The sequence below is a fragment of the Scyliorhinus canicula genome, chromosome 8 (genome assembly GCF_902713615.1).
Source record: "Scyliorhinus canicula chromosome 8, sScyCan1.1, whole genome shotgun sequence".
Lineage (NCBI taxonomy): Eukaryota > Metazoa > Chordata > Chondrichthyes > Carcharhiniformes > Scyliorhinidae > Scyliorhinus > Scyliorhinus canicula.
The window spans coordinates 191,018,287-191,041,748 of record NC_052153.1 but is presented as its reverse complement, the minus strand read 5'-3'; the positions used below and the strand labels follow the sequence as shown (position 1 = coordinate 191,041,748).

Below are 23,462 nucleotides of genomic sequence, written 5' to 3'. Positions count from 1 at the left end.
AGGGATTAAGGGTTCTGGTGTTCGAGCCGGAAAGTGGAGCTGAGTCCACAAAAGATCAGCCGTGATCTCATTGAATGGCGGAGCAGGCTCGAGGGGCCAGATGGCCTACTCCTGCTCCTAGTTCTTATGTTCTTATGAACCGGTACCCTGTCCAAAGAGGTTCCTTGTCAGGATCAGTGCTTCATCTATGTGTCCTTAGCTCTCGATGCCATGCACTAAGAGTCGGCTGTGGACTGCCCGCTCCTGCCACAGCGATCTCCATTCTTGCCCACCTCTGGGCCACTCGCTCAGCAACAATACGGCAGAGGTAGATTGTTGGTACAAATACTCACCCTGGTCACCCCAGATATATTACACTATGGGCACAGGGGTGATGGTGGTGTAGTGGTAATGCCATTGGTATAGTAATCCAGAGGCCCTGACTAACGCTGTGTTCTGAGGGCATGGGTTCAAATCCCAACCTGGCAGATGATGAAATTTAAATTCAGGTAATGCAATCTGGTTTTTTACAACCTCGTCTCAATAACAGGGAACTTAACATAAAAATCCATCTGGCTCAGTGAGGTCCTTTAGGGAGGAAATCTGGTCTGTGGCCTACATTGTGACTCCAGCGGTTGACTTTTCACCGTCCTCTGAAATCCATCGAATCCCTACAGTGCAGAAGGAGGTCATTCAGCCCATCAAGTCTGGACTGACTCCAAAAGAGCACTCTGCCTGCCCCAATGCCGCCATCCTTTCCCCGTAACCCCGCGCATTGATCGTGGCCAATCTACCTAACCTGCACATCTTTGGACTGTGGGAGGAAACCGGAGCACCCGGAGGAAACCCACGCAGACACGGGAGAGAACGTGCAGACTCCGCACAGGCAAGGTCGGAATTGAACCCAGGTCTCTTGCGCTGAGAGGTAGCAGTGCTAACCACTGTTCCGCTGTGCGCCCATATTGCTTCGCAAGCAACTTGTTTCAAGGAAATTTAGGGATGGGCATTAAATAGTGGCCCCTGCCAGTGACACCAAATCACATCAAAGAATAGATTAGATTTCATTTATTGTCACGTATACCGAGGTACAGTGATAAGTATTGTTCTGCGTACAGTCCAGGCAGGCCATTCCATGGATGAAAACATAGAACTTGGCCAGCACGGTAGCACAAGTGGTTAGCACCGTGGCTTCACAGCGCCAGGGTCCCAGGTTCGATTCCCCGCTGGGTCACTGTCTGTGTGAAGTCTGCACGTTCTCCCCGTGTCTGCGTGGGTTTCCTCCGGGTGCTCCGGTTTCCTCCCACAGTCCAAAGACGTGCAGGTTAGGTGGATTGGCCATGATAAATTGCCCTTCGTGACCAAAAAGGTTAGGAGGGGTTATTGGGTTACGGGGATAGGGTGGAGAATCTATGATTTATGGTACCAAGACAATGTCAGGACCATAGACCACAAGGAGCAGCCTCTGAAACCCTGGAGAAAGCTGGTCAGCTCGGTAGCATAGTGGTTAGCACTGTTGCTTCACAGCGCAGGGACCTGGGTTCGATTCCGGCTTGGGCCACTGTGCGGAGTCTGCACGCTCTCCCCGTGTCTGCGTGGGTTTCCTCCGGGTGCTCCGGTTTCCTCCCACAGGTCCCAAAAGACGTGCTGTTAGGTGAATTGGACATTCTGAATTTTCCCTCGGTGTACCCGAACAGGTGCTGGAATGTGGCGACTAGGGGATTTTCACAGTAATTTCATTGCAGTATTAATGTAAGCCTAGCTTTGACAATAATAAAGATTACAAAAAGAAAGTACTGTATGTAGCTTGCAGATGCTAAAGAGCTGGGTGTTCTCCCAGAAGGAGCCAAACCGTGAACCAGGGTGTTATTGGTTTTCCATTTGAAAAGGAACTCTGGAAAACTACCCCATCGGGATTGTCCGAACTGCCTTGACCCGAGTGAAAGAGGGTTCGAAGAAGTATGTAGATGTGCACTTGCGATGCCAGGGTATACAAGGCTGGAAAATGGGATTAGAATAGTTAGGTGGTTGATTTTGACATGCGCAAACCCGATGGGCTGAAGGGCCTTTTCTGTGCTCCAGACCTCTTTGACTCTAAGTGTGCTTTGATGATGATAATCATACCCATGAAACCTGGAGGTGAAAGCTTTTGTCAGACAGGCCTCCTGGTCGATCCTGTGTGAATAAAGAACAGCATTGTAGAATGGTGCAGCTACACAGGGCCACGTGCCTGCGTTGAGTGGCCTAGGTGATTGTGTCAGATGGAACTGTTTTTTGTATTGACTATTTAAAGCGAAATTTATTTTTAATTTACATAGATTTGGGTTTGTGTCGGATTAAAAGTTGTAAAAAATGAAATCTTAAATGATTTCTTCTTCTGGGGCTTCAGTCAATTGGTTATATTGCCGGCCAGGAATCTCCCCTCCCCCTTCTGCCAAAGGCGTGTGTTGGAAGGATACACAAGTTGATACTCGACCTGTTTGGCTGCGTTATGATTGCACCTTCATTGACCCTGGGGTGGGACTGCAACCCAAAACCTCTGGCTCAGATACAGGGACGTTACCCACTGCACCATAAGACATCCAACTGCCCCACTGCTATCCCCTTCGTGATGGACTCCAGTCTTTTCCCAATGGCAGATGTTAAGCTAACTAGTTCCCTCCTTTCTTGAATGGGGCTGTTACTTTCCCAGTTTCCCAATCCCTCCATACATCCAAGCAGTTTTCTAATATTACAGCCATTATCTCTGCCGCCAATTCCTTTAAGACCCTGGGATACTGGCCATCAGGTCCAGGGGACCGTTCAGCCTTTAGACCCATTAGTTTGGTCAGCACTTCCCCCTCCAGTGGTCCTGTTTGTTTTCGTATCCCTGTCCCTTTTGCCATCTGTTTTTCCATCATTCTCTGGGTGCCTTTTGTATCTTCCACTGTGATGACAGATACAAAATATTTGCTCAAAGTCTCTACCATTTCTTTGTTCCATGATTAGTTCCCCCGTCTCACGCTCTGAAGGACCAACCCTCACTGTCAATATTATTTTCCTTTAATACACTGGTAGAGGTTGCTATGGTTGTTTCTCATTTCTTCTATGTTTTCTGTCGCGCTCCTATTTCTTTACTTTGGTTTTTAGCCACCCTTTTGCTGGTTTTGAACATTTTCCCCAATCTTCTGGGTTGCCTGAGCTACGAAAACAAAAGGTGTCACCACATTATCACGAATCCTTCCCGGCCAGCAGTGGAATTTATATTGTGAAGCTCACCTCTCTTCAGCATCCAGATAGTAAAACCAATGAAAAGAAGGGAGATAATTAAAAGAGCGAGCACAATGGAGGGGACAATGCTCGACTTCTCCACTCCTTCGACACTGAGGTGAAGCAGACGAACATCTCTCCCGTGTTTATTCGCAGCCACGCAGCTGTACGTTCCACTCAGCGTTGGATTAAAAAACGTTCCTACAGATTGATATTTGCCTGGCACTCGTGTGACTGCTGTGTTAGTGCTGTTTCCGGGAACTGTTCTGTTTCCAGGGACGATCCATGTGATGCTGGCGAAAGGCTTCCCTTCAACTCGACAAACAATGGTGTCTCCAGACGCATTGTTCCTCCCGGCCGACAGCTCCAAGATGGTGGCTAGGGCTTGGAGAAGAAAGGGGGGAGAACGAGGTTAACTCAGATTTATTGATCGTTACTGGAACATGGAAACAGGAGTTGGCCATTTATGGACGGCGATTCCCGGCTTGGGCCACTGTCTGTACGGAGTCTGCACGTTCTCCCCATGCCTGTGTGGGTTTCCCCCGGGTGCTCCGGTTTCCTCCCACAAGTCCCGAAAGACGTGCTTGTTAGGTGAATTGGACATTGTGAATTCTCCCTCTGCGTACCCGAACAGGCGCCGGAGTGTGGCGACTAGGAGTTTTTCACAGTAACTTCATTGCAGTGTTAATGTAAGCCTACTTGTGACCACAGTAAGAAGTCTTACAACACCAGGTTAAAGTCCAACAGGTATGTTTCAAACACTAGCTTTCGGAGCACTGCTCAGGTCCACCTGAGGAAGGAGCAGTGCTCCGAAAGCTCGTGTTTGAAACAAACCTGTTGGACTTTAACCTGGTGTTGTAAGACTTCTTACTGTGCTCACCCCAGTCCAACGCCGGCATCTCCACATCATACTTATGACAATAAAGATTATTATTACTATTCTGTGATTTTGGTAAATCTACACTCCATTCTTTCCAAGGCCAATATATCTTTCCTAAGGTGTGGTCCCTGAGGACTGTTCAGGGTAACTCCGGGTATGAACCAATCTGGGCTTTGTATAGTTGAAACATGACTTTGACCCCCTTGTATTCTGGTCCTCTTGATATAAAGGGGCTGGTTTAGCTCATTGGGCTAAACCGCTGGCTTTTAAAGCAGACCAAGCAGGCCAGCAGCACGGTTCGATTCCCGTACCAGCCGCGCCGGAATGTGGCAACGAGGGGCTTTTCACAGTAACTTCATTGAAGCCTACTCGTGACAATAAGCGATTTTCATTTTCATTTTTCATTTCATAAAGGCGAGCGTTTTATTCGCCTTTAGTGATAATTTTCTTTTCCTGTACATGTTAATTTAATGATCTATTTATCATTCTTTCACAGGCTGTGAGAGTCACTGGCAAGGCCTGTATTTGTTGCCCATTTTTAAATGCCCTTGAACGATGGCTTCCTGGGGGGATTTCAGATCATAGTTAAGCGTCACATCAGACATCCCTTCCTAAAGGGAGTGGTGAACCAGCTGGCTTTTTACAATAATCACTGTTAGCTTTATGGTCACCATCACTGAGGCTAGCTTTCAATTCCGGATTCATCAATTGATTTAAATTCCACCAGCTGCTATTGTCAGGAAATAGGTAATTATCATTTTTAAAATATTATTCGTTCATGAGCTGTGGGTGTCGCAGGCTGTGCCAGCATTTATTGCCCATCCCTAATTGCCCTTGAGGGGGAAGTTAACAGCCAACCCCATCGCTGCGGGTCTGGAGTCACATGTAAGCCAGACCGGGTAAGGACGGCAGATTTCCTTCCCTCAAGGACATCTGTGAACCAGATGGGTTTTTACGACAATCGGCTAAGGTTTCACGGTCGTCATTAGACTTTAATTCCACATTTTTATTGAATTCAAATTTCACCATCTGCAGTGGCGGGATTTGAACCTGGGTCCCCAGAGCACTTTGCCATCGCTTTGCCAAATCTATGTTTGCAGTTAGAAATAAGAGGTGGCTTTTGGATTATGAGTCAGTGATTTGACCACGGCACCAACATCTCCCCTTGTTCACACCCAGCCCCCTTTGTCTCTTTGGACCTCAACTGTCCATTCCCCAACTGATCGTGATTGGATTATAATATTCAGTGAGGAAAGAGATCACTCCTGGGTTTGTTGTTGATGGAGGAGGTGTATTAACTTAGTCTGACTTCATCTGTGGATCTTAACAAGAGAGTGACCCGTGGGGAGATGGTGGTGTAGTGGTGATATCACTGGCATGTAAACCAAAGGCCAGTGCTCTGGGGACATGGATTAAAATCTCGCAACAGTGTTAGAACTGGATGGGAAGGTCCCTAATGGAACCCTGGCTCAAAAGACCGTAACCTTTAGGGGTGGCACGGTGACAGGGATCCATGTTCGATTCAGACTTCGGGTGACTGTCTGTGCGGAGTCTGCACGTTCTCCCCGTGTCTGCGTGGGTTTCCTCCGGGTGCTCCGGTTTCCTCCCACAGTCCAAAGATGTGCCGGTGAGGTGGATTGGCCATGATAAATTTCCCATTAGTGTCCAAAGGTCAAGTGAGGTTACGTAGATAGTGCGGGGGGGGGATATGGTGCCCTTTTGGAGAGTCAGTGCAGACTTGATGGGCCGAATGGCCTCTTTCTGCACTGTCGGGATTCTATGACATGGAGGCTCAGAAGATAGGCCTTATAAGCTCAGGGCCAGATGGGAAGAGACATATTTGTTGTATTTTGTATTCTGTTTTACCTGGATAGCTCAGATGCATAGTGTTGACTAAAGAGCACAAAGCTTTGTTAACGAACAGAACCATAAATTGATTACACTACTAAATAAGATTTGTTCACATTCCTAAAGTAGAAGGTTATTATATAAAACTATGCTATCTCTAACTTGCAGCACTCTCAAGTATATAACATGCTCTCTATGCCTGACACTTTTCCAGCTCTCTCTCCTAACCCTTAACTCCTAACCACCTAATCATCTACTAATCCCAGAATCCCCGCAGTCACATGATACATATGACTGTTCTGTGGTTCCCTCTAGTGGTAAGAAGCATTATCATTAACATCCCAGTCAATATACATATCATTACATCCCCCCTTTTTTTTCAAAGATGTTTGGAGATTTCTACAAACATATGTAGAGTAAGAAGCATTGTATTTTCGTTACAGGTAATTGAGTACAGAAATTATACAGTAGTTAACAATTTAAAAAAATGCTTTTTACAGTCCACAAATTATCCTCCGTCTTCACTTGTGTGTTGACATACCAATCTGCTCAAATCGATCAGGTGTTCGACTGGTTGAACCACTTTTGTTGTCTGACCTGGTCTTTTTTCTCTGTTTGTGGTGTCGATGTTGTGTGTGTGTCCTTTGTCCTCAAAACTGGTTTGCTTTTTGGTCATTGAGCAAATACCAACTCATTTAATTCATTGTCATGACTTCTTATTTGTCTAAACAATGTCCTGTTCTTCCTGACATTGGTGCCATCATGCATCAATTTTGTATTGTCTACACACTCATTTGTTTGTTCTACCTCAACCGGTAGCTGTGTTTCACACACTGTCCTGCAGTCCCTTGCTCGCTTGCCATGTGGAGTGCTTTCCATACAGTATGGTCTGTCAAGTGTGACTGCGAGTTCAAACCCTTTCTTGTCATTGCACTGGACTGTGTTGTTTAGTTGTCGTTCGGTTTCAGAGTTGTACCATTGTGTACAGTCTGTTGTTCTGTAGTTTCTCATACGTGCCCAAGAACTTGGGGCCTCACGGTAGCATGGTGGTTAGCATCAATGCTTCACAGCTCCAGGGTCCCAGGTTCGATTCCCGGCTGGGTCACTGTCTGTGTGGAGTCTGCACGTCTTCCCCGTGTGTGCGTGGGTTTCCTCCGGGTGCTCCGGTTTCCTCCCACAGTCCAAAGATGTGCGGGTTAGGTGGATTGGCCATGTTAAATTGCCAGTAGTGTAAGGTTAATGGGGGGATTGTTGGGTTACGGGTATAGGGGTTACGTGGGTTTAAGTAGGGTGATCATTGCTCGGCACAACATCGAGGGCCTGTTCTGTGCTGTACTGTTCTATGTTCTAACTGTTCCTTCTGGATTGTTTGATTCATTTTAAATTCTTTTAAGTTTCAATGTCCATTGTATGATCTGATGTTTCATTGCACTTTATGATATCAGGTTCCTGTGGATGATCTGATGCATCGTTGAGCATTGTGACATCAGTCTCTCCTGGATGATCTGATGCATCGTTGAGCATTGTGACATCAGTCCCTCCTGGATGATCTGATGCATCGTTGAGCATTGTGACATCAGTCCCTCCTGGATGATCTGATTTATCTTTCACCTCTTGGTTGTCCTCTTCTGGAGTCAACTTCTCCAAGATGTCATTTTCTTGTAGGCTGTTCACGATTGATGTGTCCTCAATTGAGTCATTCATCGTTGTACTTTGATTGTCATGTTCTTTTGTACAGTCCAGCTGTGATCTGTCAGTCTCACCTTTGTCCTGCACATCTTGTATGCTACTTGTGATCACTTTGTCATAATTCACAAATAAAGTGGATAGATCTTCATAGTCTTCTTTTTGTTGATCAAATAAACTAGATAAACCTTCAGAGTCTTCTTCTTTCATTGCTGTCTTTCTGGAGAATTTCAGTGCTCTTCCTGTGGAGTCTTTCATAGCTCTTTCTCTGGAGTCTTTCACTGCTCTCTCTGTGGAGTTTTTCTCTTCTGGTCGTTCATTTGTCAGGTTAATTGCTATCCGATGTTTCAACTTATCTTCTCTTGCAGGCTTGAAGATCCTCCGAGGCCCTTGGAGACCTTTTGACCCGACCCGACCTGACCTCTGTGATCTGGAAGAAGATCGGGCCCAAACCGGAAGTGAAGCCCCGACCTCGATTTGGAGCCGACCCGGGCCGCGGAACTCCAAACCCGGCCTAACTACCGACACCAGCCCCCGGATCGCCTGGCCTAGTCCCCGGAGCTCCCGACCCGACCCCCGATGGCAAGACCCGGCCCAACGCGACCCCGAGAGATCCGCCCAGCGACCCGACCCGGATAGGCCCGCCCAGCAACCCGACCTACCTGGTGATGGAAGAAAGAAAAATCCACATGGAGGCTCCACCGTGCCGACTTCAAGATCTGACCCCAGGAGCGCCCAGGGAGGGAACAGACCATGGGACCTAGCCCAACCTGCCCCAGGAAGCCCCCGCCCACGACCCAGTACCCCAGAAATGGCTAAGACCGCGCGCGAGGACCCGAACACGCTGCAAGGTATTCCCGCGCCCGCATAACGCCGGGACCCATCCGGATCACAAACTCGCCCCCCCCAGCAACCCCTCTACCTCAACCAGCACCCGGGACCCTGCCAGACGCGACCCCGGAAACGTAAACAGCGCCCTGAACCCCGCTAGTGCCCTGGACCCCGCCAGATGCAACCACCTACCTTCCACAAGGGCTGACGTCGCCCATCGGATCCCAGGATCATCCAGCAGCAGCCGCCGACCGAGAAAGCGAGGGAAACGCAGCGGTCTGCAGGTTAGACTGAAGGAACGCGGTTTCAAGACCCCTCTCCCCAGCATACTCTTAGCAAACGTCCAAGCGATTGAAAACAAGCTGGATGAACTTAACGCCAGACTTACCTCTCAGAGGGAAGTAAGAGACTGCTGTGTGCTGTGTTTCACAGAGACATGGCTCACCCCCGCCTCACCGGACTGTGCCATACAACCTGAAGGCTTCTCTATTCACCGGGCGGACCGCACGGCATCTTCAGGCAAAGCAAAGGGTGGAGGGGTTTGCCTCCTCATCAACTCCTCCTGGTGCTTGGATGTGGTGACCCTGGCGACCTACTGCTCCCCAGACCTGGAATACTTGACCGTAAAGTGCCGCCCATACTATCTTCCACGTGAGTTCACTTCAGCCATTATCACAGCGGTCTACATCCCACCCCAGGCAGAAGTGAGGAAGGCGCTGGATGAACTGTACACAGTCATAAACAACTACGAAACAGAACACCCGGAGGCCTTGTTCATTGTGGCCGGAGACTTCAACAAAGCCAACCTCAAGAGTGTACTGCCAAAATTCCACCAGCACATCTCCTGTCCCACCAGGGGCGACAACACTCTTGACCACTGCTTCTCAAAAATCAAGGGCGCCTACCGTTCCAACCCCTGACCGCATTTTGGGAAATCAGACCATAAGACTGTGCTCCTTCTCCCGGCTTACAAGCAGAAACTCAAGCGGGAGAATCCAGCTAAGAAGGTTGTGCAGTGCTGGTCCGGGGAGACAGAAGAGCTCTTACGTGACTGCTTAGAGACAGTGGATTGGTCCATATTTAAGAACTCAGCGACTAACTTAAATGAGTATGCCACCACCGTCACAGACTTCATCAGCAAATGTGTGGATGACTGCGTGCCAAAGAAAGCAGTACGTACGTTCCCCAACCGGAAACCATGGCTCAACCGCGAGATTGACTCCCTACTGAAGGACAGATCTGAGGCGTTCAAGGCAGACGACCCTGTCCTATACAAGAAATCCAGGTACGACCTCCGCAAGGCCATCCGAGATGCCAAGAAAGAATATCAAACTAAGCTAGAGTCGCAGACAGACTCTCGGCGGTTGTGGCAAGGACTAAACAACATAACGGGCTACAAAGCGAAGCCGAGCAGTATCTCTGGCAGCAGCGCACCCCTCCCCGATGAAATTAATGCATTCTATGCTCGGTTTGACCAGGTAACCAACAATCCGCTGTCGAGTGCCCCAGCAGCCCATAATTCACCCATACCCATCATCAGTTTCCGAAGTCAGATCGGCCTTCCTGAAAGTGAACCCACGGAAGGCGATGGGCCCATAGGGATCCCTGGTCGTGCACTTAGAGCCTGCGCGGACCAGCTGGCAGAGGTATTCACAGACATCTTTAACCTACCCCTACTCCACTCCGAGGTCCCCACCTGCTTCAAGAAGACCACCATCATACCGGTACCAAAGAAGAACCAGGCAACATGCCTCAATGATTACCGCCGGTGGCCCTGACGTCAGTCGTAATGAAGTGCTTCGAGAGGTTGATCATGAAGCGCATCACCTCCATACTCCCGGAACGCCTTGACCCACTTCAATTCGCATACCGTCGCAACCGGTCCACATCAGACGCCATTTCCCTGGCCCTACACTCATCCCTAGAGCATCTCGAAAACAAGGACTCCTACATCAGACTCCTATTTATTGACTACAGCTCCGCCTTCAACACCATAATCCCAGCCAAGCTCATATCAAAGCTCCAAAACCTAGGACTTGGCTCTCCACTCTGCAACTGGATCCTTGACTTTCTGACCAACAGACCACAATCAGTAAGAATGAACACCAACACCTCCTCCACAATAGTCCTCAATACCGGTGCCCCGCAAGGCTGTGTACTTAGCCCCCTACTCTACTCCCTGTACACACACGACTGCATGGCAAAACTTGGTTCCAACTCCATCTACAGGTTTGCTGACGATACGACCATAGTGGGCCGGATCTTGAATAATGACGAGTCCGAATACAGGAGGGAGATAGAGAACCTAGTGGAGTGGTGTAACGACAACAATCTCTCCCTCAATGCCAGCAAAACTAAAGAGTTGGTCATCGACTTCAGGAAGCAAAGTACTGTACACACCCCTGTCAGCATCAACAGGGCCGAGGTGGAGATGGTTAGCAGTTTCAAATTCCTAAGGGTGCACATCACCAAAAATCTGTCCTGGTCCACTCACATCGACGCTATCACCAAGAAAGCACAACAGCGTCTATACTTCCTCAGGAAACTAAGGAAATTCGGCATGTCCACATTAACCCTTACCAACTTTTACAGATACACTATAGAAAGAATCCTATCGGGCTGCATCACAGCCTGGTATGGCAACTGCTCAGCCCAGGACCGCAAGGAACTTTAGAGAGTCGTGAATACCGCCCAGTCCATCACACGAATCTGCCTCCCATCCATGGACTCCATCTACACCTCCCGCTGCCGGGGGAAAGCGGGCAGCATAATCAAGGATCCCTCCCACCCGGCTTACTCACTTTTCCAACTTCTTCCATCGGGCAGGAGATTCAGAAGTCTGAGAACATGCACGAACAGACTCAACAACAGCTTCTTCCCCGCTATCACCAGACTCCTAAATGACCCTCTTATTGACTGACCTCATTAACACTACACCCTGTATGCTTCAACCGATGCCAATGCTTATGTAGTTACATTGTATATCTTGTGTTGCCCTATTATGTATTCTCATGTATTTTCTAGTATTTTCTTGAATTTTGTTTAATTCCCTTTTCTTCCATGTACTGAATGAACTGTTGAGCTGCTCGCAGAAAAATACTTTTCACTGTACCTCGGTACACGTGACAATAAACAAATCCAATCCAATCCAAACAGTACGCAATTCCATTAACGTATTGGGTTCATCTACCATTAATAGAGTGCTATTTAAATTTTCAATCTTCTTACTAACAGAATAATCATCGAACCCGAATATCTCTGCCATATCTGAGTGATATTTTCAATGTAGGATTTATCTTCTTTAGTTTTAGATTTGATAACATTTTCTTCTTGTTGCGTGCTGCCAACATTTTGTTCCACGTTGCTGCAAAACTCTTCTTCAGCTATTTGTTCAAATTCAAGCAATGTTCTGCCTTGCGAGGTAAAAAAAAAACTTCTGTTCTGTGCCTTTAAAACTTGTTTTTTGGATTTCCGGGCAACTTTTCTTAAAGTGGGCGTGTCCACAACATTCTGACGTCATTACGTCCATGATGCCGTGCACAAATACGCAATGCACATCCGCAAATCGATCCTCGTCCGAGAGCGCTCTTTTTTCAAGGGCGCATGCGCAATCTTCTGCGCGAGCGCAGAACGGTGTTCTTCCGGATCGCGTCGTTTTTCAATGTGCGCATGAGCAATCTGGTCACACACGCATGCAGAAGGTTGAAATTCTGAATCGCGCGTTTTTTCCTTTAACTGCGCATGTCTGAAATGTCCGACTTCTGAGGAGTACGTTTTTTTCTGGTGCGCTTGCGCAAATTGATCAACGCGATGAATTTTTAACTGCGCCATAGCTACAACGGAGGCAAATATTGTTTACTTTGCCGATTCAACGTTCCGGCACTTCTATTTTTAGATTCTTTAGTCGCACGGGACTTTTTAATTGAAACTTCCAGCCTTAATTTTTGTTTCTTTTGCAGTGGTTTACTGAGCTTTTCAAAGAATTAAGAACAAAGAAAAGTGCAGGAGAGGAACAGGCCCTTCGGCCCTCCAAGCCCGTGCCGACCATGCTGCCCGTCTAAACTAAAATCTTCTACACTTCCTCTGTCCGTATCCCTCCATTCCCGTCCTATTCATGTATTGGCCAAGATGCCCCTTAAATGTCACTATCGTCCCTGCTTCCACCACTTCCTTCAGCAGCGAGTTCCAGGCACCCACTACCCTCTTGTGTAAAAAACCTGCCTCGGACATCTCCTCTAAACCTTGCCCCTCACACCTTGAACCTTAGCCCCATAGTAATTAACCCCTCTACCCTGGGGAATATCCACTCTGTCCATGCCCCTCATAATTTTGTAGACCTCTATCAGGTCGCCCCTCAACCTCCGTCGTTCCAGTGAGAACAAACCGAGTTTATTCAACCTCTCCTCAGAGCTAATCCCTTCCATATCAGGCATCATTCTGGTAAATCTCTTATGCACCCTCTCTAAAGCCTCCACATCCTTCTGGTAATATGGCGACCAGAATTGAACACTATACTCCAAGTGTGGCCTAACTGAGTTTCTATACAGCTGCAACATGACTTGCCAATTCTTATACTCAGTGCCCCGGCCAATGAAGGCAAGCATGCCGTATGCCTTGACTACCTTCTCCACCTGTGTTGCCCCTTTCAGTGACCTGTGGACCTGTACACCTAGATCTCTCTGACTTTCAATACTCCAGGTTTCTACCATTTTCCACATTCCCTACCTGCATTAGACCTTCCAAAATGCATTACCTCACATTTGTCCGGATTAACTCCATCTGTCATCTCTCCATCTCCATCTGCCATCTCTGAACTAATTCAGCAGGGGCATGGGAACCTGGATTGTCGTTTTGGGGTACGGGAGATTGAGAGTATAGAGGTCAGGAGCACAGATTTGACTTTGCAGGAGGGTGCCAGTGTTCAGGTAGGTGGTTTGAAGTGTATCTACTTCAATGCCAGGAGTATACGAAATAAGGTAGGGGAACTGGCAGCATGGGTTGGTACCTGGGACTTCGATGTTGTGGCCATTTCAGAGACATGGATAGAGCAGGGACAGGAATGGTTGTTGCAGGTTCTGGGGTTTAGGTGTTTTAGTAAGCTCAGAATAGGGGGCAAAAGAGGGGGAGGTGTGGTGCTGCTAGTCAAGGACAGTATTACGGTGGCGGAAAGGATGCTAGATGGGGACTCTTCTTCCGAGGTAGTATGGGCTGAGGTTAGAAACAGGAAAGGAGAGGTCACCCTGTTGGGAGTTTTCTATAGGCCACCTAATAGTTCTAGGGATGTAGAGGAAAGGATGGCGAAGATGATTCTGGAAAAGAGCGAAAGTAACAGGGTAGTTGTTATGGGAGACTTTAACTTTCCAAATATTGACTGGAAAATATATAGTTTGAGTACATTAGATGGGTCGTTCTTTGTACAATGTGTGCAGGAGGGTTTCCTGACACAATATGTTGACAGGCCAACAAGAGGCGAGGCCACATTGGATTTGGTTTTGGGTAATGAACCAGGCCAGGTGTTAGATCTGGAGGTAGGTGAGCACTTTGGAAACAGTGACCACAATTCGGTGACCTTTACATTAGTGATGGAAAGGGATAAGTATACCCCGCAGGGCAAGAGTTATAGCTGGGGGAAGGGTAATTATGATGCCATTAGACATGACTTAGGATGTGCAGGTTGGAGAAGTAGGCTACAAGGGTTGGGCACACTGGATATGTGGAGCTTGTTCAAGGAACAGCTATTGCATGTTCTTGATAAGTACGTACCAGTCAGGCAGGGAGGAAGGGGTCGAGCGAGGGAACCGTGGTTTACCAAAGAAGTGGAATCTCTTGTTAAGAGGAAGAAGGAGGCCTATGTGAAGATGAGGCGTGAAGTTTCAGTTGGGGCGCTTGATAGTTACAAGGAAGCGAGGAAGGATCTAAAGAGAGAGCTAAGACGAGCGAGGAGGGGACATGAGAAGTCTTTGGCAGGTAGGATCAAGGAAAACCCAAAAGCTTTCCATAGGTATGTCAGGAATAAAAGAATGACTAGGGTAAGAGTAGGGCCAGTCAAGGACAGTGGTGGGAAGTTGTGTGTGGAGGCTGAGGAGATAAGCGAGATACTAAATGAATACTTTTCATCAGTATTCACTCAGGAAAAAGATAATATTGTGGAGGAGAATGCTGAGACCCAGGCTATTAGAATAGATGGCATTGAGGTGCGTAGGGAAGAAGTGTTGGCAATTCTGGACAAGGTGAAAATAGATAAGTCCCTGGGGCCTGATGGGATTTATCCTAGGATTTTCTGGGAAGCCAGGGAAGAGATTGCTGAGCCTTTGGCTTTGATTTTTAGGTCATCATTGGCTACAGGAATAGTGCCAGAGGACTGGAGGATAGCATATGTGGTCCCTTTGTTCAAGAAGGGGAGTAGAGATAACCCCGGTAACTATAGGCCGGTGAGCCTAACATCTGTGGTGGGTAAAGTCTTGGAGAGGATTATAAAAGATACGATTTATAATCATCTAGATAGGAATAATATGATTAGGGATAGTTAGCATGGTTTTGTGAAGGGTAGGTCATGCCTCACAAACCTTATTGAGTTCTTTGAGAAGGTGACTGAACAGGTAGACGAGGGTAGAGCAGTTGATGTGGTGTATATGGATTTCAGTAAAGCGTTTGATAAGGTTCCCCACGGTCGGCTATTGCAGAAAATACGGAGGCTGGGGATTGAGGGTGATTTAGAGATGTGGATCAGAAATTGGCTAGTTGAAAGAAGACAGAGAGTGGTAGTTGATGGGAAATGTTCAGAATGGAGTTCAGTTACGAGTGGCGTACCACAAGGATCTGTTCTGGGGCCGTTGCTGTTTGTCATTTTTATAAATGACCTAGAAGAGGGCGCAGAAGGATGGGTGAGTAAATTTGCAGACGGCACTAAAGTCGGTGGAGTTGTAGACAGTGCGGAAGGATGTTGCAGGTTAAAGAGGGACATAGATAAGCTGCAGAGCTGGGCTGAGAGGTGGCAAATGGAGTTTAATGTGGAGAAGTGTGAGGTGATTCACTTTGGAAAGAATAACAGGAATGCGGAATATTTGGCTAATGGTAAAATTCTTGGTAGTGTGGATGAGCAGAGGGATCTCGGTGTCCATGTACATAGATCTCTGAAAGTTGCCACCCAGGTTGATAGGGTTGTGAAGAAGGCCTATGGTGTGTTGGCCTTTATTGGTAGAGGGATTGAGTTCCGGAGCCATGAGGTCATGTTGCAGTTGTATAAAACTCTAGTACGGCCGCATTTGGAGTATTGCGTACAGTTCTGGTCGCCTCATTATAGGAAGGACGTGGAAGCTTTGGAACGGGTGCAGAGGAGATTTACCAGGATGTTGCCTGGTATGGAGGGAAAATCTTATGAGGAAAGGCTGATGGACTTGAGGTTGTTTTCGTTAGAGAGAAGAAGGTTAAGAGGTGACTTAATAGAGGCATACAAAATGATCAGAGGGTTAGATAGGGTGGACAGCGAGAGCCTTCTCCCGCGGATGGAGGTGGCTAGCACGAGGGGACATAGCCTTAAATTGAGGGGTAATAGATATCGGACAGAGGTCAGAGGTGGGTTTTTTATGCAAAGAGTGGTGAGGCCGTGGAATGCCCTACCTGCAACAGTAGTGAACTTGCCAACATTGAGGGCATTTAAAAGTTTATTGGATAAGCATATGGATGATAAGGGCATAGTGTAGGTTAGATGGCCTTTAGTTTTTTTCCATGTCGGTGCAACATCGAGGGCCGAAGGGCCTGTACTGCGCTGTATCGTTCTATGTTCTATGTCCGCCCAAGATTCCAAACAATTTAAATCCCTCTGTATCCTCTGACAGTCCTCATCACTATCCGCAATTCCACCAACCTTTGTGTCGTCTGCAAACTTACTAATCAGACCAGTTACATTTTCCTCCAAATCATTTATATATACTATGAACAGGAAAGGTCCCAGCACTAATCCCTGCAGAACACCACTAGTCACAGCCCTCCAATTAGAAAAGTACCTTTCCATTGCTACTCTCTGCCTTCTATGACCGAGCCAGTTCTGTATCCACCTTGCCAGCTCACCCCTGATCCCGTGTGACTTCACCTTTTGTACCAGTCTACCATGAGGGACCTTGTCAAAGGCCTTACTGAAGTCCATATAGACAACATCCACTGACCTACCTGCATCCATCATCTTTGTGACCTCTTCGAAAAACAAGTTAGTGAGACACAACCTTCTATTTATTTTTTAAAAATAAATTTAGAGTACCCAATTCATTTTTCCAATTAAGGGGCAATTTAGCGTGTTCAATCCACCTACCTCGCACGTGTTTGGGTTGTGGAGGCGAAACCCACGCAAACACGGGGAGAATGTGCAAACTCCACACAGACAGTGACCCAGAGCCAGGATCGAACCTGGGATCTTGACGCTGTGAGACTGCAGGGCTAACCCACTGCGCCACTGTGTTGCCCTGTGACTTTCTATTTAAGCTCACAATAAGAACATAAGAACTAGGAGCAGGAGTACGCCATCTGGCCCCTCGAGCCTGCTCCGCCATTCAATGAGATCATGGCTGATCTTTTGTGGACTCCACTTTCCGGCCCGAACACCATAACCCTTAATCCCTTTATTCTTCAAAAAACTATCTATCTTTACCTTAAAAACATGTAATGAAGGAGCCTCAACTGCTTCACTGGGCAAGGAATTCCATTGATTCACAACCCTTTGGGTGAAGAAGTTCCTCCTAAACTCAGTCCTAAATCTACTTCCCCTTATTTTGAGGCTATGTCCCCTAGTTCTGCTTTCACCCACCAGTGGAAACAACCTGCCCGCATCTATCCTATCTATTCCCTTCATAATTTTAAATGTTTCTATAAGATCCCCCCTCATCCTTCTAAATTCCAACGAGTACAGTCCCAGTCTACTCAACCTCTCCTCATAATCCATCCCCTTCAGCTCTGGGATTAACCTAGTGAATCTCCTCTGCACACCCTCCAGTGCCAGTACGTCCTTTCTCAAGTAAGGAGACCAAAACTGAACACAATACTCCAGGTGTGGCCTCACTAACACCTTATAGAATTGCAACATAACCTCCCTAGTCTTAAACTCCATCCCTCTAGCAATGAAGGACAAAATTCCATTTGCCTTCTTAATCACCTGTTCCACCTGTAAACCAGCTTTCTGTGACTCATGCACTAGCACACGCAGGTCTCTCTGCACAGCAGCATGCCTTAATATTTTATCGTTTAAATAATAATCCCGTTTGCTGTTATTCCTACCAAAATGGATAACCTCACATTTGTCAACATTGTATTCCATCTGCCAGACCCTAGCCCATTCACTTAACCTATCCAAATCCCTCTGCAGACTTCCAGTATCCTCTGCACTTTTCGCTTTACCACTCATCTTAGTGTCATCTGCAAACTTGGACACATTGCCCTTGGTCCCCAACTCCAAATCATCTATGTAAATTGTGAACAATTGTGGGCCCAACACGGATCCCTGAGGGACACCACTAGCTACTGATTGCCAACCAGAGAAACACCCATTAATCCCCACTCTTTGCTTTCTATTAATTAACCAATCCTCTATCCATGCTACTACTTTACCCTTAATGCCATGCATCTTTATCTTATGCAGCAACCTTTTGTGTGGCACCTTGTCAAAGGCTTTCTGGAAATCCAGATATACCACATCCATCGGCTCCCCGTTATCTACTGCACTGGTAATGTCCTCAAAACATACCACTAAATTAGTTAGGCATGACCTGCCCTTCATGAACCCATGCTGCATCTGCCCAATGGGACAATTTCTATCCAGATGCCTCGCTATTTCTTCCTTGATGATAGATTCCAGCATCTTCCCGACTACCGATGTTAAGCTCACTGGCCTATAATTTCCTGCTTTCTGCCTACCTCCTTTTTTAAACAGTGGTGTCACGTTTGCTAATTTCCAATCCACCGGGACCACCCCAGAGTTTAGTGAATTTCGGTAAATTATCACTAGTGCATCTGCAATTTCCCTAGCCATCTCTTTTAGCACTCTGGGATGCATTCCATCAGGGCCAGGAGACTTGTCTACCTTTAGCCCCATTAGCTTGCCCATCACTCCCTCCTTAGTGATAACAATCCTCTCAAGGTCCTCACCTGTCATAGCCTCATTTCTATCAGTCGCTGGCATGTTATTTGTGTCTTCCACTGTGAAGACCGACCCAAAAAACCTGTTCAGTTCCTCAGCCATTTCCTCATTTCCCATTATTGAAACTCCCTTCTCATCCTCTAAAGGACCAATATTTACCTTAGCCACTCTTTTTTGTTTTATTTGTAAAAACTTTTACTGTCTGTTTTTATATTCTGAGCAAGTTTACTCTCATACTCTATCTTACTCTTCTTTATAGCTTTTTTAATAGCTTTCTGTTGCCCCCTAAAGATTTCCCAGTCCTCTAATCTCCCAGCAATCTTTGCCGCTTTATATGCTTTTTCCTTCAATTTGATACTCTCCCTTATTTCCTTAGATATCCACGGTCGATTTTCCCTCTTTCTACTGTCCTTCCTTTTTGTTGGTATAAACCTTTGCTGATCACTGTGAAAAATTCCTTGGAAGGTTCTCCACTGTTCCTCAACTGTTCCACCATAAAGTCTTAGCTCCCAGTCTACCTTAGCTAGTTCTTCTCTCATCCCCTTGTAATCTCCTTTGTTTAAACACAAAACACTAGTATTTGATTTTACTTTCTCACCCTCCATCTGTATTTTAAATTCCACCATATTGTGATCGCTCCTTCCGAGAGGATCCCTAACTATGAGATCATAAGTCAATCCTGTCTCATTACACAGGACATGATCTAGGACTGCTTGTTCCCTCGTAGGTTCCATTACATACTGTTCTAGGAAACTATCGCGGATACATTCTATAAACTCCTCCTAAAGGTTGCCTTGACCGACCTGGTTAAACCAATCGACATGTAGATTAAAATCCCCCATGATAACTGCTGTACCATTTCTACATGCATCAGTTATTTCTTTGTTTATTGCCTGCCCCACCATAACGTTACTATTTGGTGGCCGATAGACTACTCCTATCAGTGACTTTTTTGCCTTACTATTGCTGATTTCCACCCAAATGGATTCAACCTTATCCTCCATAGCACCGATGTCATCCCTTACTATTGCCCGGATGTCATCCTTAAATAACAGAGCAACACCACCTACCTTACCATCCACTCTGTCCTTCCGAATCGTTTGATACCCTCGGATATTTAACTCCCAGTCGTGACCATCCTTTAACCATGTTTCAGTAATGGCCACTAAATCATAGTCATTTACGATGATTTGTGCCATCAACTCATTTACTTTATTCCGAATACTACGAGCATGCAGGTAAAGTACACTTATGTTGGTTTTTTTACCTCTGTTTTGAATCTTAACATCTCCAGTTTTATTCCTTTTGTTATTACTCGGCCTATTCACTGAGCTCCCCTCAGTCACTGTACCTTGTACTATCGCCCTTTTAGATTTTTGACTATGTCTTCTCTGCCTTGCACTTTTCCCCTTACTTCCTTTTGCTTCTGTCCCTGTTTTACTACCTTCCAACTTCCTGCATCGGTTCCCATCCCCCTGCCACATTAGTTTAAACCCTCCCCAACAGCTCTAGAAAACACCCCCCCCTAGGACATCGGTTCCAGTCCTGCCCAGGTGCAGACCATCTGGTTTGTACTGGTCCCACCTCCCCCAGAACCGGTCCCAATGCCCCAGGAATTTGAATCCCTCCCTCTTGCACCATCTCTCGAGCCACGCATTCATCCTATCTATCCTGACATTCCTACTCTGACCAGCTTGTGGCACTGGTAGCAATCCTGAGATTACTACCTTTGAGGTCCTACTTTTTAGTTTAACTCCTAACTCCCTGAATTCCGCTTGTAGGACCTCATCCCGTTTTTTACCTATATCGTTGGTGCCTATGTGCACCACGACAGCTGGCTGTTCACTCCCCCCCCCCCCCCCCCCCCCCCCCCCCAGAATGTCCTGCAGCCGCTCCGAGACATCCTTGACCCTTGCACCAGGGAGGCAACATACCATCCTGGAGTCTCGATTGCGTCCACAGAACCGCCTATCTATTCCCCTTACGATCGAGTCCCCTATCACTATAGCCCTGCCATTTTTCTTCCTGCCCTGCTGTGCAGCAGAGCCAGCCACGGTACCATGAACCTGGCCTCTGCTGCCTTCCCCTGGTGAGTCATCTCCCTTAACAGTATCCAAAGCGGTATATCTGTTTTGCAGGGAGATGACCGCAGGGGACACCTGCACTGCCTTCCTACTCTTGCTCTTTCTTTTGGTCACCCATTTTCTACCTCCCTCATTAATTTTCACCTGTGGTGTGACCAACTCGCTAAACGTGCTATCCACGACCTCCTCAGCATCGCGGATGCTCCAAAGTGAGTCCATCCGCAGCTCCAGAGCCGTCAAGCGGTCTAACAAGAGCTGCAACTGAACACACTTCTTGCACGTGAAAGAGCCAGGGACAGTGAACGTGTCCCTGAGCTCCCACATCGCACACGAGGAGCATGACACGGGTCTGGGATCTCCTGCTATGTCTTAAACCTTAGGTAAACTTATTCAACAACAATTTCAAAATAAAAAATAAATAAATTAGACAATGAAAAGAATGAAAAGAAAAACTACTTACCAGTCACTTACCAGGGTTAAAAAGCACCTCTGAAAAAGCACCTCCTCACACTCTGCACCGAATTACCTCACTGCACCAAATTACCAAGTTGCAATTCCCACTCTGGATGAGTCTCACTCCGGATATGTCTCCTGGAAAAGCGCTAGCTTACTGAGTGCGCTCTCTGTCTGTCTTTTATACAGACCTCAGCTAATCGATGACTCAAAAAATACCTAAACTTCAAAGAGAAGAATACAATGTGCCCCTAAACAGGCCTCAGGTGATTGACAGATAACTGCCTCTCAGCAATTAGGGTGGGGGCAGCTTCAACCAACAATAGCTGTCAAATTTTTCATTGACCACTTCAATCTTATTTTTTTCAACTTCATTCTCAAAGTGGAATGAGTTATACACTTCTATAGCCTGTTGTCCAGCCATTAGTAGTAATAAATCAGTTTTACGCTTATCACTGGCAGTTTGGAGGTTGGAGGATGAGAGATACAGTTCAAACTCTTGTTTGAATATTTTCCAGTTTACATCTACATTACCCGATATGCTGAATGCCTTTGGAAACTGCAGACCTTCCATGACACTTCGGTAGGGTATTTTTTTCTGTGATGCTGCTGGTTGCTACTGGAGTCTGGATTGAGATTTTTCTTAGCACCACTTTATTTCTTCGCATGGAGATTCTCTCTTTCTCTCTAAACCTTACTAATCTACTCTATTCTGCTTTACCTGGATGGTTTGGGTGCGTAGTTTTGAATAAAGAACACAAAGCTTTGTTAACGAACAAAACCATCAATTTATTACACGACTGACTAAGATTCGTTCACATTCCTGAAGTAGAAGGTTAATGTATAAAACCATGCCATCTCTAACTTACGGAACTCCGAAGTATACAACTGCTCTCTATGCCTGACACTCTTCCGGCTCTATCCTAACTCTTAACTCCTAATCATCTAATCATCTTCTAATCCCAGAATCACCAAAGTCACATGTATATATATGACTGTTCTGTGGGACAGCATGGTGGCTCAGTGGTTAGGACAGCTGCCTCACGGTGCCAAGGTCCCAGGTTCGATCCTGGCTCTAGCTCACTGTCCGTGTGGAGTTTCCACATTCTCCCCATGTTTGCATGGGTTTCGCCCTCACAACCCAAAGATTAGGGGCAGCAGGGTAGCAAGGGGCAGCAGGGTAGCATGGTGGTTAGCATAAATGCTTCACAGCTCCAGGGTCCCAGGTTCGATTCCCGGCTGGGTCACTGTCTGTGTGGAGTCTGCACGTCCTCCCCGTGTGTGCGTGGGTTTTCTCCGGGTGCTCCGGTTTCCTCCCACAGTCCAAAGATGTGCGGGTTAGGTGGATTGGCCACGCTAAATTGCCCGTAGTGTCCTAATAAAAGTAAGGTTAAGGGGGGGGGGGGGGTTGTTGGGTTACGAGTATAGGGTGGATATGTGGGTTTGTGTAGGGTGATCATGGCTCGGCACAACATTGAGGGCCGAAGGGCCTGTTCTGTGCTGTACTGTTCTATGTCTATGTGCAGGGTAGGTGTATTGGCCACGCTAAATTACCCCTTAATTGGAAAAAATTAATTGGGTACTCTAAATTTAAAAAAAAACGACTGTTATGTGGTTCCCTCTGGTGGTAAGAAGCATTGCCATTAACTTGTTAACTCTTTACATCCCAGTCAATTTACATATCATTACAATATTGGTCATGACCAATCATTGAGGGTCTATTGACCCATTCAGTGTTGCATCCAACTGTGGCCATTGGAACCCAGCGTATTTGTCCTGGAACGACAGAGATTCTGCTCCATCCCAACTCTCAGCTCCTCACTGGGAACTAATTTGGTCTCATCTGTGTTCAACATGTTTTATCAATTTTCCCATATCCCAAACATCAGTGTTTTCTTACCAGCAACCTGTAGTCTCGTCACATCCTGAATCACATTTTCCCGTCTCCTTTTCTTGATGTGGACGTGACAGAAGTAATCATTGGTGTCGTTCAGCTGCAGGTCACTGATCCTGAGGGAGGCGTCTCCTTGGATAAGGTTTCCGATCAGTTCATATCGATCTTCTTTATTGACAGTAACCAAGTTGGTGACGTGAGATTTAGCAGCGAGGAAACGAGTGTGATTAAACACAGTGCACTCTGTGTATGGATCCCCCTTCATCCAGAGGACAGTGACGGAGCTGGCAAACCGGTCAGGGGGAGTGAAGGTGCAGGGCAGCGTGACAGAATCTCCTTTCATCCCAGTCACAGGCCCCGTGTTGTTCTTACCTGAGATAGGGAAAGATTTGAAAGAATAGATATTAATCCTTCATACACAGACATCAATTGTAT

The 23,462-nt window shown here is 46.8% G+C and overlaps 1 protein-coding gene across 1 annotated transcript in view; it reads right to left on the bottom strand.

The window, feature by feature from the left end:
* Positions 1-2,948: 2,948 nt before the first annotated feature.
* Positions 2,949-23,462, bottom strand: part of LOC119970036 (sialic acid-binding Ig-like lectin 15) — a 41,379-nt gene continuing 20,865 nt past the window's right edge. Inside the window, exons 2-3 of the mRNA XM_038803980.1 lie at positions 23,034-23,399; positions 2,949-3,609 (exon numbers count right to left, since the gene is read on the bottom strand). Coding sequence (XP_038659908.1) covers positions 3,176-3,609; positions 23,034-23,370 — 771 coding nt within the window. The 5' untranslated portion in view covers positions 23,371-23,399 and the 3' untranslated portion in view covers positions 2,949-3,175. The remainder of the gene's footprint in view (positions 3,610-23,033; positions 23,400-23,462) is intronic.